The 12,872-nt window shown below is 42.2% G+C and overlaps 1 protein-coding gene across 2 annotated transcripts in view; it reads right to left on the reverse strand.

Annotated features, from left to right (window-relative positions):
- The window catches only part of EPHA4 (EPH receptor A4), a 142,286-nt gene that overhangs the window by 20,026 nt on the left and 109,388 nt on the right, over positions 1-12,872 (reverse strand). For both annotated transcript variants that reach the window (XM_032354942.1, XM_032354943.1), the window contains exons 8-11: positions 11,558-11,669; positions 2,991-3,049; positions 1,070-1,183; positions 623-808 (exon numbers count right to left, since the gene is read on the reverse strand). In XM_032354942.1, coding sequence (XP_032210833.1) covers positions 623-808; positions 1,070-1,183; positions 2,991-3,049; positions 11,558-11,669 — 471 coding nt within the window. The remainder of the gene's footprint in view (positions 1-622; positions 809-1,069; positions 1,184-2,990; positions 3,050-11,557; positions 11,670-12,872) is intronic.

Genomic DNA, 12,872 nt, shown 5'->3' on the forward strand with positions numbered 1-12,872 from the left:
CCTTACAGATGTATTCAGGGTTTGCTTCACAAAATGCATCTGTTGAGCTGTGTCGTATTTTAACTGAAGCGTGGTTCACAGGCTTGGGGAATGCTAATGGGCTAAAAAAGGGAAGGTTCATCCAGGTGTTACTGTAAAATAGGTGCCGAACAGCAACAGCCATAAATCAGGCAGAGCAGACAAGCAAATCCCCCAATATAATAAAGATTTCCAGGATTCACTCCCTGCATCTGGAGCCGAAGCTTCAAGCACAAGGTGTGGCAAGGTTTTGTTGTGGTTTATATGAAAAGTACTTAAATTTTATTTTGCTTACCATCTGCTTGCGCCTACCCTGTGACAATCAGTTTGGTCTAGCGAAGGTTTGAAAGATGGCGAGGCATACCGAAAATCTGCAATATTAATTTCCCTAAAATCTCACACAAGCTGCCTTGGAAATAGGGAATCAGCCTAAACCGTAGACCCATTGAGAGCTGACTATAAGATTAATGACTTGTCCTGCACTGATTTCCTCCTATTAGCAATCAGTGGGTCTGCTCCATCTGTCATTTCCCTGGAAAGAAAATGTGTGTTTAATTTGCCAGTAACTTCTAACTTGGCTTTGTAAAGGGAGCGACCCACGTACATTTGGTGACAACGCCTTCCAAATGAATTATGTTCGGGTGGTCAAACTGTCCCATGATGCTGGCCTCACTCAGGAAGTCTCTCCTCTGTTTGTCTGTATAACCGGCTTTCAGGGTCTTGATGGCTACACAGATCTCTCTCTTGCCAGGCACTTTGAGACGCCCACTGCATACTTCACCAAATTCACCTTTGGGAAAGAAAAAACGAATCAACCATGGACCAGAAACACATTCAAGATGAAAGAGGAATAGCAGACGTTTGTTGAGTACTTTTTACATGCTGGGCACTATGTTCATGTTTTATATAGATGAAGGAAATTTCTTGTATACCGATATTTACATAAATACATGTATATACACTATGTTCATATAAATTTGTATAATCCACATATGTATGTTTAATATCTACAATGAAAATAGGCTAATCCGAGAGATACTCAGATACTTACCAACTCCTATGACTTTTTCAATCTTAATGCAGGATGCGTCGATTTCTTTGGCAAATTCTCGAACTGCTTGGTTGGGATCTTCATATGTAAAGGGATCCACGTAAGTTCTAACACCTAAGCAATAAACATGTGATAGGATAGCTGAACACTTCTCAAAAACCATGAATAAACTGAAGTTGTCCACGTCTAAAAATACTCAGTATAGAAAAGTGTTCTTAGCATGACAAAAATACTTAGCATAGACATACGAAAATATTTAGATCCTTGCTCTGGTTTTCATTAGTGGGTAAACAAAGAATTGTTAGCTACTTAAGAGGCTACAGCTCTACTGACTTCCTGGAATGTCTTCGCACTTCAAGGATGAAATCTGAAAAACCACTCATCCCATGGAGGAAAAGAAAGTCTCTACAAGAAAACTGGGAATGTGTTGGCTGAATACTAGGTGTCCAGGTCAGTTGCTCATGTCCTACCCATCATCTCCAGCCATCTTTTCTTGGGAAGGTAACTGGAGCTTTCTTTTTCAACGGGCCATGTCTACGTGGTGCCCCCTTTTGCCCAGTATCTGGACCAATTAAGCATGTGACCAATAATTAACAAATGAAGATTAAAGCTGGGTTAAAATAGACAAGAGGGACAACACCAGCTGCTGATGGAGAATACAAACTCTGGATTGGACCTGCACTTTTAAAAGTGCTATTAGTAAAGACACCACAGTTCATTTGGAAGCTTCAGCTGGAGAAAATGTTGTTGCCTCATTGTATGGATGGTTTGAATACCAGGAAGCGTTAATTCAGCCAAACCCCACAGTCAACTTGCAGCCTAAATTCCGAACGTGAGCACTGAGCCCAGAGATGTCTGGGGCAAGAAGCATTAGTAGTAACTGGGAACTCTCCTTTCCCTGCTAGAGCTCCTAGAATGGCTTTGGGGAACAGAGAGGGTGTAGGGTGCTGGTTGACTTAATAATCCCCTTGATTTTCCAGAACTGTCAGTTCTCATCGCAAAAAAAAAAAAAGTCATTTAAAAAAATATATGTATCACTTGCAAATTAAAAAAAATATGGTTTTGGAAAGAAAACAGGGTGAATAAATAACAGAAGGTTCCGATATCCCATATCCTTCAGCACTTTATATGCTGTAGCCAAGAAACTCTTTCTCAAGATGATCCTTCCTACCCGCGGTCAGTCTCTCTCTTCTCCCTTCTCGTGATGTCCAACAGAGTAGCTATTACCCATAAATTGCTAGTATATGTAAATTAGTTAAAATTAAATAAACTTAAAATTCACTTTCTCATTCACACTTGCTACTTTTCAAATACTCAATAGTGCATGTGGCTCTTGGCTAATGTACTAATGTAAATGCAAACAGAGACCACCACCATCTCAGAAGGTTCTTAAGGTTCTAATGGATGGCGCTCCGGGAGAGGTATCAACCGCTGTCCATTTAAGAGTCTTCTCTCTTGCTCAAGTCATTCCAGGGCCAGTTCTTCAAATTTACTCTTCAATCCCCAAATAACCAGAGTACATGGAAGAAATATTAGTAGTCCTAAATGCCACAGCAAATACTCTTGGGATTGGGACAATTACTGTTCATTCCTAGAAGTTTTCTTTCCCTCCAAATGTGAGAAAACTGTGACCTGTTAAGCCTCGTCACCCAGCTACAAAAATGAGCCAGCAAGACCAATACTTTTCTCAGGGTGGAAAATAAAATAAGGGAAGGAGTTTCCCCAACCTTCATCTTTAATCTCACTTGAAACAATCCCAAATCATTTATTTCAGTTGGATACCCTGAAGACCACTATTCAGATAATTCCGTGGAAGGACTGTAATATTAATAGTCATATGAATTTAATTTAGGCATTTCTACACTGAAAATATGAGACATGCTCTAAAAATAAAATTATTTTTTTAATCCAGTTTTTGTACCTTGATTCAAATGTTTCTCTTCATCTGCTTCTTGTTTAGCTTTACTGTATTTACTCCGTCTAAGTAAAAATAAAAAATAAAATTATTTTCAAAAGTTGTATGCCGTAAGTTCTTTGCTACCACCTTGTAAGTCAGGCAAATACATTGTGGACATTTCCCAGATAAGTAAACTGAGGTTTATGGAAAGTAAAATAATAAGGTGAGTAACTGTCACTTTGGTACCGAATGATAGTTTCAAGCAATCAGAACCCAGAGTCTCTGCTCTTAACCATGACACTAAACTAAGGTGATAAAACAAATATTTTATAATATAATTTCAAATCTCAAGAATAAATTTATCTTACTGAAGACAGATTATAAATTTCTTGGCTAATTTTTCGATACATATTCTGAATTAAAGTAAGTTTCCATGGGTGAAGTCTGCAGAAATCAAATGGCGAGAGTATTCATTGTCACAGTCAGTGCTGTAGCTACAACCAGAATAACCACTACCACCAGTCTCATTATCATATCATAGGATATTCTTAAAACAATAGTTTTGTGGTTATTGGTTTCAGCTGTTGCTTACAAATGCATCAATTATTAATGAGAATTTAAAAGGTAAATATTTGCTTTTTACTGGATTACATTCTATAAGAGTTTGCAGAGAACTTGCAAGTGTAAAGATGAGAAGTTTCCCTTTGTAGCTGAATTCGCTTTCCAAAGAAATGGTGTATGATCTCACCATTGGCATTTTGTTCTAAATGTCCTGAAGAAATGAGATTTTGGGGGTGGGGAGGGTGGGGAGAGAGATGGCTGGGTCAGCTAAGCACTGGATTCTTGATTTTGGCTCAGGTCATGATCTCAGGGTTGTGAGATCAAGCCTGTTTTCAGGTTCCACACTCACTGAGGAGTCTGCTTAAGGCTCTCTTTCTGCCTCTCCCTCCTTCCCTCTGCCATCCCCACCCTGGCTTGCACTCACCCTCTCTAGGGGGAAAAAAAAATGGGATCTGGGTGTAATAAAAGTCTTGAGAATCAGAAATCCTGAATATATGTAAATCTCAAGTCAATAATTTTGACACACTGCATATGTATGCATGTATGTATATCTATGTGTATGTGTGTAGGTCACAAAAATCAAAAAATCAACTCAGTTGGTACTATAGCTTTTCAAAGTTTGGCAAAATGAGACCAATTAAGTGAATACCATGTGTACATTTATGTTTCTGCCCAAAATGTAAAGTTGACATTGGAATTCTTCTCGTGTTTTCTAGAAGCTTCACAGACGAGCTAAGCCAAGATTCTTGCAGGTAAGGAAGCTGACCCAAGATCCCCTCCAGGTCACAGAGCATTTCAACAGTGGGGCTCTGTCAAATTCTGGAAACCTGACCTCTGTCTGAAGAAGCAGAGAAGGGGGGATGATCGTATAGGAGAGAGAAGAGCAGAGCAGTGGATGGGCTGCTTGGGGCGACCGGAGAGGAGCCCCAGCATGATCCGCACATCCCTCCAGATTGTCTGCAGAGGTCCCTCCATGGGTATCACTGCCCTGCAAGTAGTAACACCTCACGCTTTCACACTGCATTCAGCTTTCCAAGGTGCTCTGGACACATGACCATGCCCTCCCCTGACTATTTATGAAGCAGGAACCAGCTCTGTGAAGAGAGATTCAGTCACTCAGGTTACCGCCAAGTGTGTGGAATGCAGTCCCAAATAATAGTTTGCCTTTTTACTTTGCTTTTAACTTTAAAAAGGGCCATCATTTTTAAATGATTTAAAGGGCCACAGTATTTAATTGTATCTTCCCAGCAAGCCCAGGAAGTAGGCAGGCAGGCAGGCACACACTCAGTTCCACTGTACAGGTGAGGCAGGGCGTGCGGGGCGGGCCGGGGGGCGGGGTGTGTGGTTCCCCCACAACCCTCTTAGCAAGGAGAGGAGTGCACCACCTGCCCTGATCTGCTCACAATCTCACATGCCTCTCATAGTACAGATGAACCTACATCAAGATCTCTGATGAGAGTTATTATAAGCAATGCTACATTATTCGTCAGTAAATCCACTGAAACTGGATGCCAGTGCTTTCAGAATCCATCGGTTCATCAAAGAAATGAAACACTTTGAAATGTCCTGAAACCAAACATTTGCATGAAAGATGTAGTCCCCTCCATCGTTCCCCACCCCTTCCACATTTTAAAGGAAATAGAAGAGTGTAAGGTCAGGAACTATGAAAACAAGATTTTATGTCAGGGAAACGCGTGGCTCGGTCCCAGGGGTGTGATAGGGTCCTGCCAGCCTGAGCGATTGTATCTTATCAGAGCTCCTAAAAGCATTATCTAAAATTACAAGTATATCTCTTGAACCACTTTAGATCTCCAATACTGATCTGAACGTCTTTCCTTTAGAGAAGCAAAATAATGCATTGAGCAGGAGAGCTTTGGTGCCAACTTTAAAATACCACCAAGTTTGTCAAAAACCCTGTAATATACCAACAGAAACAACAGCCTCCAGCTGCCCAGGAGGACAGTTACCTGTTTCCCATCAAGCACATCCATTAAATATGTGTGAAGCCAGAGGAAATGCAAAATGGCAGGGATCATGAATTCTAAGACCCACATGCCCATCCCCTCCTCAGACTTCTAAACACAAAAAAAGGAATTAAACATGAAGCGAAGGTGTATTTCTAAAGAAACTTCTTGACTTGCAGTGTTCCTTGGGGGAGAGGCCCCTCGGGAGTACAGAAAATGCTAGAAAAGAAACACAAGGAATCACCCTGTTCAAACCCTAATGGTAGCCTATTAGCTTTTTCAGAAGATACTGGAAGCTGAAATGCTTATGTCTGCCTCTACCTTTGTCACCTGATGACCCTTTCTCCTTGGCTCAGGGGAGGACAATGCGCCAGTTATTTTTCCAAGAAAGAAAGCCCATTGAAGCCGGTCAGTCAGGCTGGAGGGCGCCACAGGGCCAACAGAGGTGCTAACTTTAAATTGACCTCCATGGGTGCATCACCTGAATGGCAGAAGGAAACCTTTGTTGAAGATTTTCTAATTACAGGGACTCAGACAAGCTGATTAAGACCGGGTGGGGAGGGGAGTGGTTTGTTAGTGAATGCTCCAGAAGGAAGCAAGGGACCTTTCATCCGCAGGAGTGAAAGGGAAGAGCTTCATCCCGCAGGTGAAGCTGAGAGTTTGGAAGCTGAGCCCTCCCCAGCCCGGGTCAAAGGGGGACAGAATCAGGGTATTAGCAGGCATTGTGGAGGAACAGCGTGAGCCCCGAGCCTGCCCTCCCAACCAATGTGTCCTTCTGCCACCATGACTATTCAAAAACACAAACAAAACACCGGAGGGGGAGCGTGGCAGGGGCCCAGAACAAACCCCGCTTTGATTAAAATACTAACTTCCCTTGATCAAGTGGATGGATTTGATTGATGTGGTTCACTGTTCCAAAACTAATTAGTAAAAGGTAAGTAATTTATTCAGCTAAAGTGCAGATTAAAGAAGATAAAGCAATGTAATAACTAGCATGGCTCCAGGAGGACCCTTTCCAGCGTTTAATGGCATCACCCACGAAGATTCATAGAAGCCATCCTTCTCTTCCCCTTCCTTAAGCTGTCATTGTTCTTGCACCGAATGATGTCTGAATGTTCTTCCCGAGCCACATTCTGAAATGGGTGAAATTGAACTGTACAACTGCACGCAAGTTGTTTAGAAATGTTCCCGCAGTTCCATCTGCCCCCTAATTGTATGAATTTACATGACTTCATCAGAGCCAATTTAGGCGAACATTTGAGTGTATTCATTCTTATGTGATCATAATATTCCAATTAGGACACCAGGGAAGATGGATACAGACTGAATGGTAACTGTTTTCGCATTACGTGAACAGTTAGCTCCAAAGTGGAAAAGCTGAGCCTTCAGATGAAGACAAAACCAACTCACGAAATCTGACTTTCTAGTGTGCATTACATGGGCACAGTAATTCACAGACTACAAATGCTACCAACGGCACCGAGGAGACTCCTGAAATTTTGGTCCACTAGTGTGGTCAGTATGGGCTTCCAATGTAGCCAGTATTGGAAGTCAGGAAAGATGGGCTCCTGTCCGAAGCAGGCAACTAACCAGTTGTGTAACCTTGGTTTAGTTCACTGTTTGATCTGCTCTCTAGGTTCCCAGTACAGAAGGAGCCAGTGTTAGAATGAGGTAGTTTCCTGAATCAGGGTCTTTTGTGTACTTCTTCACGAATTTTACCACAACCTCATTTTTTTTTTCTTTAAATCAATTTCACTTCTTTGAGTAAAGTGAGTACAATATACGCTACCATAAAAACAGACATAACCAAAACCCAGTAGCAATGCTCTATGCCTAGTTATCAGGCAATACTTGCCTCTCATCACCAAACTGGGCTTTAGAAATGAGTGACTCATCTTATATTCTAGTCCTTTCAAAAGTTTCTCTCACACAATAAAATAGTATTTGGGGAAGACACACTGGCCTCAAGCAACTGGGGATTAATCACATTTGGGACAACCTGACGAAATCACTTAATCACGTATAAAGATGCAGGGGACCAGGGAAATGTGACACATTCAATCATTAGTCCCGGGGGTTATGACCTTATCATTGCATTTTATGATGTCATTGTTAGGAGTCGTTTCAAAAATCACTTTAGAAAGCAATAAAGTGGTTGCATGGTGGAGACCACCAATAGGTACCTACAGGAGTATGGGGAATGGTGCCTTATGCTACTCAAGAGAATGTACAGACCTGGTTGGGATGAACTTTCTAGGGACAGCATCCCATAAGTAAAGGGGCGCGATGCCTGAATAACCCAATAGCAAGAACAGCGGTGCGCTCGGAAAGCTGACCCAATACTTGAATTCCACATGAAGGATGAAGAGCGCGCTGACTGTAGATGCTTGTAAAAAAAAGTAAGTGAATTTTCTGGGGCGCCTGGCTGGCTCAGTCAGTTAAGCATCTGCCTTAGCTCAGGTCATGACCTCAGGGTCCTGGGATGGAGCCCCACATGGAGCTCCCTGCTCAGAGGGGAGTCTGCCTCTCCCTCTGTCCCTCCCCCTGCTCTTGTTCTCTCTTAAAAAAAAAAAAAAAAATCTTATAAAAAGAGTAAGTGAATTTGCTTAGCATAATGGGGGTGGTAAAAACATAGCACAGGTCTTAAGTCAACTTACTTTGTGTATCATTTTAAATATATAAATAAGATCTATAAATGTGGGAGTTGGAATCATTTACTGAGATCTCTAAATGTTTACAACACATCCATGTTGGTCAAATGAAGAAGCCATCTTCTCACTGAATAAAAGGGAGATACCCTGGCTTGCCTAAAGCTCAAGCTTCTCAGTATAAAGAAAATATAATGAAATAAATGAGGCAATTGCTATCCAAAAAAAAAAAAAAAAAACTAGCAAGATACCAGCTGTGAGCCTGAGGCCGTTTCCTCTTTCCTAAATGACAAATTAGCACCAGACAGATTTTTCTTTGAGGTAATCAGGAGGGTTGAAGATTTTCTCACTGTGTGGGTCCCTGTCCTTTACTTCTGAAAAAAATCTCACACACCGTGACCTGGTGGGACTCGGTTGGAGGGGAATCACCTCCTAAGGGATCCCCTCGTCTCGAGCATTGACTCTGCCATCAACCTTCGGTGGCTCTGAAGGGCGAGAAGCAGCCGGATCATTTTCCGGGCCAGGGTGTTCCACTTGTTACCTTCCCAGGGGGCTGGCAAGATTGCTTGGAGGTGTCATTTACCACCTTTCATTTGTACCCGCACTGAACGCAGGGACCAGACTTTCGTCCGCACTACAGGTCTCCTCTCTCTTCACCTGTTCTTGTCGCACTGAAACATCGGCAGTCCAGTGTGACAGAGCACACCGCCTGCGTATGGAGAAGAATCAGCTGAGTGTGCATCAGCCGTGGCAAAGCCCGTCAGCTACCTGGCTCCAGGAGGCCTTTCCCGTGACAGCTTTATGGCCGACACTAAAGAAGAATCAATAGGAGGGCAAGGGGTTGACATTTCATTTTCTAAAAAGTGATCCATTGAGGACCAATCACCAAGCAGTGTTTATCAGCCTTGGGAAGTGACATTTTTTTCTTAAGGGGGGGAAGAAGGGACAAGAATCATCGCTGGGTAACTCGACAGGCTCAATTCTCTAAGGCGGGGACTCATAATTGGAAATCCGATGTATCTTCCTATCAATCCTAACTTAAAGAATAAAGTGATCAATAAAAGCAGAAACAAAATTAAGTCATCAAGTGTGCGATGCTATTTCCTATAGCTACAAGCTTTTAATAAGCTCGTCTTCCTGCATTACATATTCTTGTGCTTTTGCTTTCATTTCGTCAAAGTGGGGCATCCAAAAGAAACTTATAATGAGGTGACTTAGTCTTAATTATTCTGGTTTCACTGGTATATTTAAGGTGGCTTGGGGGAAAAATAAAAGGTAACTCTAAAGAAAAGCTGGACAAGTAGACAAAGCTTCCCTTCAACATCAAAGAGGAGGTTGAGATACCACATGAGACCCACTTTCTGCAAAGGAGTATTCTCTCCAATGGTTCTAAGCATCACGTGGTCCTGGATTTTAGCCAAAGATTATTTCGACGTGGAGGTAATTAAGAAGTTTTTTTTCTTCTTCTTCTAGTTTTAGACTTTTAAACGTCTTTGTGATTAAATTTTATTGATTAAATTTTCAGGCGCAGAAATATATGATAATGAAAACAAAAAGCCCGTGTAATTTCCACTAAATCTCCCATCCCACTCTTGCCCCCCACTATCCGATGGACATAAATTATTGTGTCCCGCTCCCCTGTGTTTGTGTGCCCAACATGTGTACATGCCCAAAACCAAAAGGCAATGGACAAGAAAGAGGTCCATCCTGACTGGCTTCCAAAATCAAATGCCAGAAAAGGAAAGAAAACTTGAAATTAAAATTCTGTTTAGGCCAAATCAGAGTTTCCAAAGACTGAGCTTTAACAATATATAGGGTGCAGTGGGCATGTCTATGTAGACTCTGTGTACAGTCTAGCAACAGGGAGAAGTGTTCACTGTGGATTTCACTTCTTCAGGAAGGAACTCAGGGCTCTAATCAAACACACAGTGACAGCCTTTGCCCCCCCAAAAACAAACACAATGACAAATGTAGGTGGTGCCTGCACACAATGACCTCTTGGTGCATACCATGTTTAGAGCGACCGAGATTGATTTCTGTAATTCCAGCGCATTTTGGAGCATGGGAGTGGGGAAGCATGATATTAATAGATACATGTGACAACTGAGACCATCCCGGCAAATTAGGATACACAGTCATGACCCTAATTATAATGTACCGCAAAGTGAGCAGAGAGTGTGATGGCTTGCTCAGGCCAGTGGCGAGAGCCAGAGGCATTGTTGTGACATCAATGAGATCACCAACAGGAGGGGCAGAGAGAGAGAGGACACAGCAGACACTGGGCAGGGAGCTGATCATGGCGACTGGGTATCCAGCAGTAGCTCTCCCACAGAGGGAAAGTAATAATTCTAGACAAATACTTTGTCTTCCTCAGTATCATGTTCCTTTTCTGTTATGGGAAAAGGTATATACTGAAGAGGATTATTTTGATGTCCCCAGGTTCTGCCCTTCTTTTGCCAAAAGCCCCACTTTGTGAAATAGTTGATAGCATAGGGGACTGAAGGCTGGAGAAGCCTAGATGTGGGCACAAACTAGAGATGAGAGGCTGTCCCCCCTTGCCCCCTTCCTCTGGAGCCTCTGAGTAGTGTTAATAAGCAGATGGGAGCAGAAACAGTAAGGAAAAGTGGTTCAGAAAAACAGACTGCCAAGCCATTTTTATTTTTTTTTCTTTTCTAGATTGGTTTTCAAGTATCGCATTAGATTGTAGACTTACACAGAATTAAGCAATCTGCTGTTTTAAATTCCTTTCCAAGAACAATGCCATGCCCACAGTGTGCTTAATGGAAACTCTCTAGAAATGGTGATGGCCTCTCCCAAAAGAAGACTGAGTGTAGCACTCCATCATTTGCTTTGGTTGCAATTATTATCAACCCAACTCAAGTTGAAGCACCTACTGTGTGTTGGATTAGCTACTTTACCTATCAAAATTCTCCCATCAGTAACTCTTAGAGACAGATCTCTGAGATCCTCTATCCGTACTTTATAAAAGGGACACAAAAGGACTCAAAGAGTTTAAGTAATATAGCAAATGGCAAAGCTTAAATTTTGGACCCAAGTTTTATATGGCCTCTTTTTTTGCCTCCGGCAGTAAGTCTAAGCTTAAGAGAGGTATAAATGTAACACCTTACAGCTTAGAGAATCTGGAAATCGCTCATTGGCTTGCTTCTCGGCTGGGTTTCCAGGAAATAGCTGGGTCTTTCCAGGACTCTCAGCTGTGAGGGCCGTCACCAGGGCAGGCGCAGCCAGCAGCTCCCATAGTGGTGTGCGGAGATCAAAGCCAAGAGGAAGGAGCTGGCTATACACATGCCCTGTTTATGATGCTAATCAAAAGCCTCAGCTTTGCGGGAGGAGACAAAAAGCTCCCTCATAAAAAGTGGGATGGGGGTGGGGGTGGGCAGTGGGTGGCTTAAGTGCTTACCTCCTGCTGATGACAAAAGCCGCAATGAGAATGACCACCAGCACCACACTGCCTGAGACGGAGACCAGAAGGACGGTGGAGTTGGCCCCATCTCCAATGATCCGGGAAGGCACTGGCAAAGACAGTTACACAAGGATCACCTCTGGGAAGGTCCTATGAGCTAGAACTTCTGACTGGGTCACGAGTATCAAGGTCGGAAGCCACCGGGAAGGCTCACAGCCTCTTTTGCCCTTTGATTAAGTATTTATGTGACAGCATTTCTAAGACAACCTTAATGAGATGAAGACTTTTCTTTTATATATTTGTAGGAAGAACTTCAACCAGAAGACTCAAAAAACCCTCTGGTAAACCTTACTACTCATTGCTTTTTCTTCTTTTCTGGTTTCAGCCCTCTTATTTAATGAAAGACACTTGGAAATTTCAAAAAGGACAAGCAATTTTGAATCCCTGCTCATCCCCCTCTCCAAATCTATCAAAAAACCTGCTCATTATTGATCAGATCAGATGCCACTTCCTCCTTGAAGCCTTCCAGGAATATCGCTCACAATTGTCAAACCCCATCAGATTCAATCCTAGTTTCTCTTCTTTTTTACTCTTACTTTATTTAATGATTGATGAAGAAAATTACTTTCTTGAACTGATGTTGAAGATTCTTCTCTATGATCTCCTTATCCAGTAAGCTCAATCTCGATGTGTTAATTATACAGCCAGCTTACTCAATGGGCCTCTCCTTTGTTCATATTTTCAAGCCAATCACTGAGTCCAACTCACAATGCTGAGAGTTGATGTTTGTTCAAAGGGTTTAAAAAAAAAAAAACTGATCTGACTTGATTTAAACAGATTCTTAGAAATAAATAAAATAAAATAAATCCAGTCCCTTCTTTACTCTTCCTAGGAGAAAACTTCCTAACTTCTTTAAGATCGCTATGCAACTCTCAATTTGTCCACTTAGCACTTCCATTGTTCTATGATCAGTAGAAGATTCAAAATAAGAAAAAGAAGAAAACACTTTCTAATCACATGAAAAGACAGAACAGTTAATATGAAAAAAATGCTCTTTTAAGAGCATGAGCTGGGGAGCCTGGGTGGCTCAGTCGTTAAGCATCTGCCTTCGGCTCAGGTCATGGATAGCTGGATCCAGCTCCACGTTGGGCTCTCTGCTCAGCCTCCCTGCTAAGCAGGGAACCCTGCTTCTCGCTCTCTCCCACTCCCCTGCTTGTGTTCCCTCTCTCCCTGTGTCTCTCTGTCAAATAAATAAATAAAATCTTTAATTAATTAGGTAATTAAAGAGCGTGAGCTTTTCTAAGTTACAGAC

Source organism: Mustela erminea, chromosome 8 (assembly GCF_009829155.1).
Source record: "Mustela erminea isolate mMusErm1 chromosome 8, mMusErm1.Pri, whole genome shotgun sequence".
Lineage (NCBI taxonomy): Eukaryota > Metazoa > Chordata > Mammalia > Carnivora > Mustelidae > Mustela > Mustela erminea.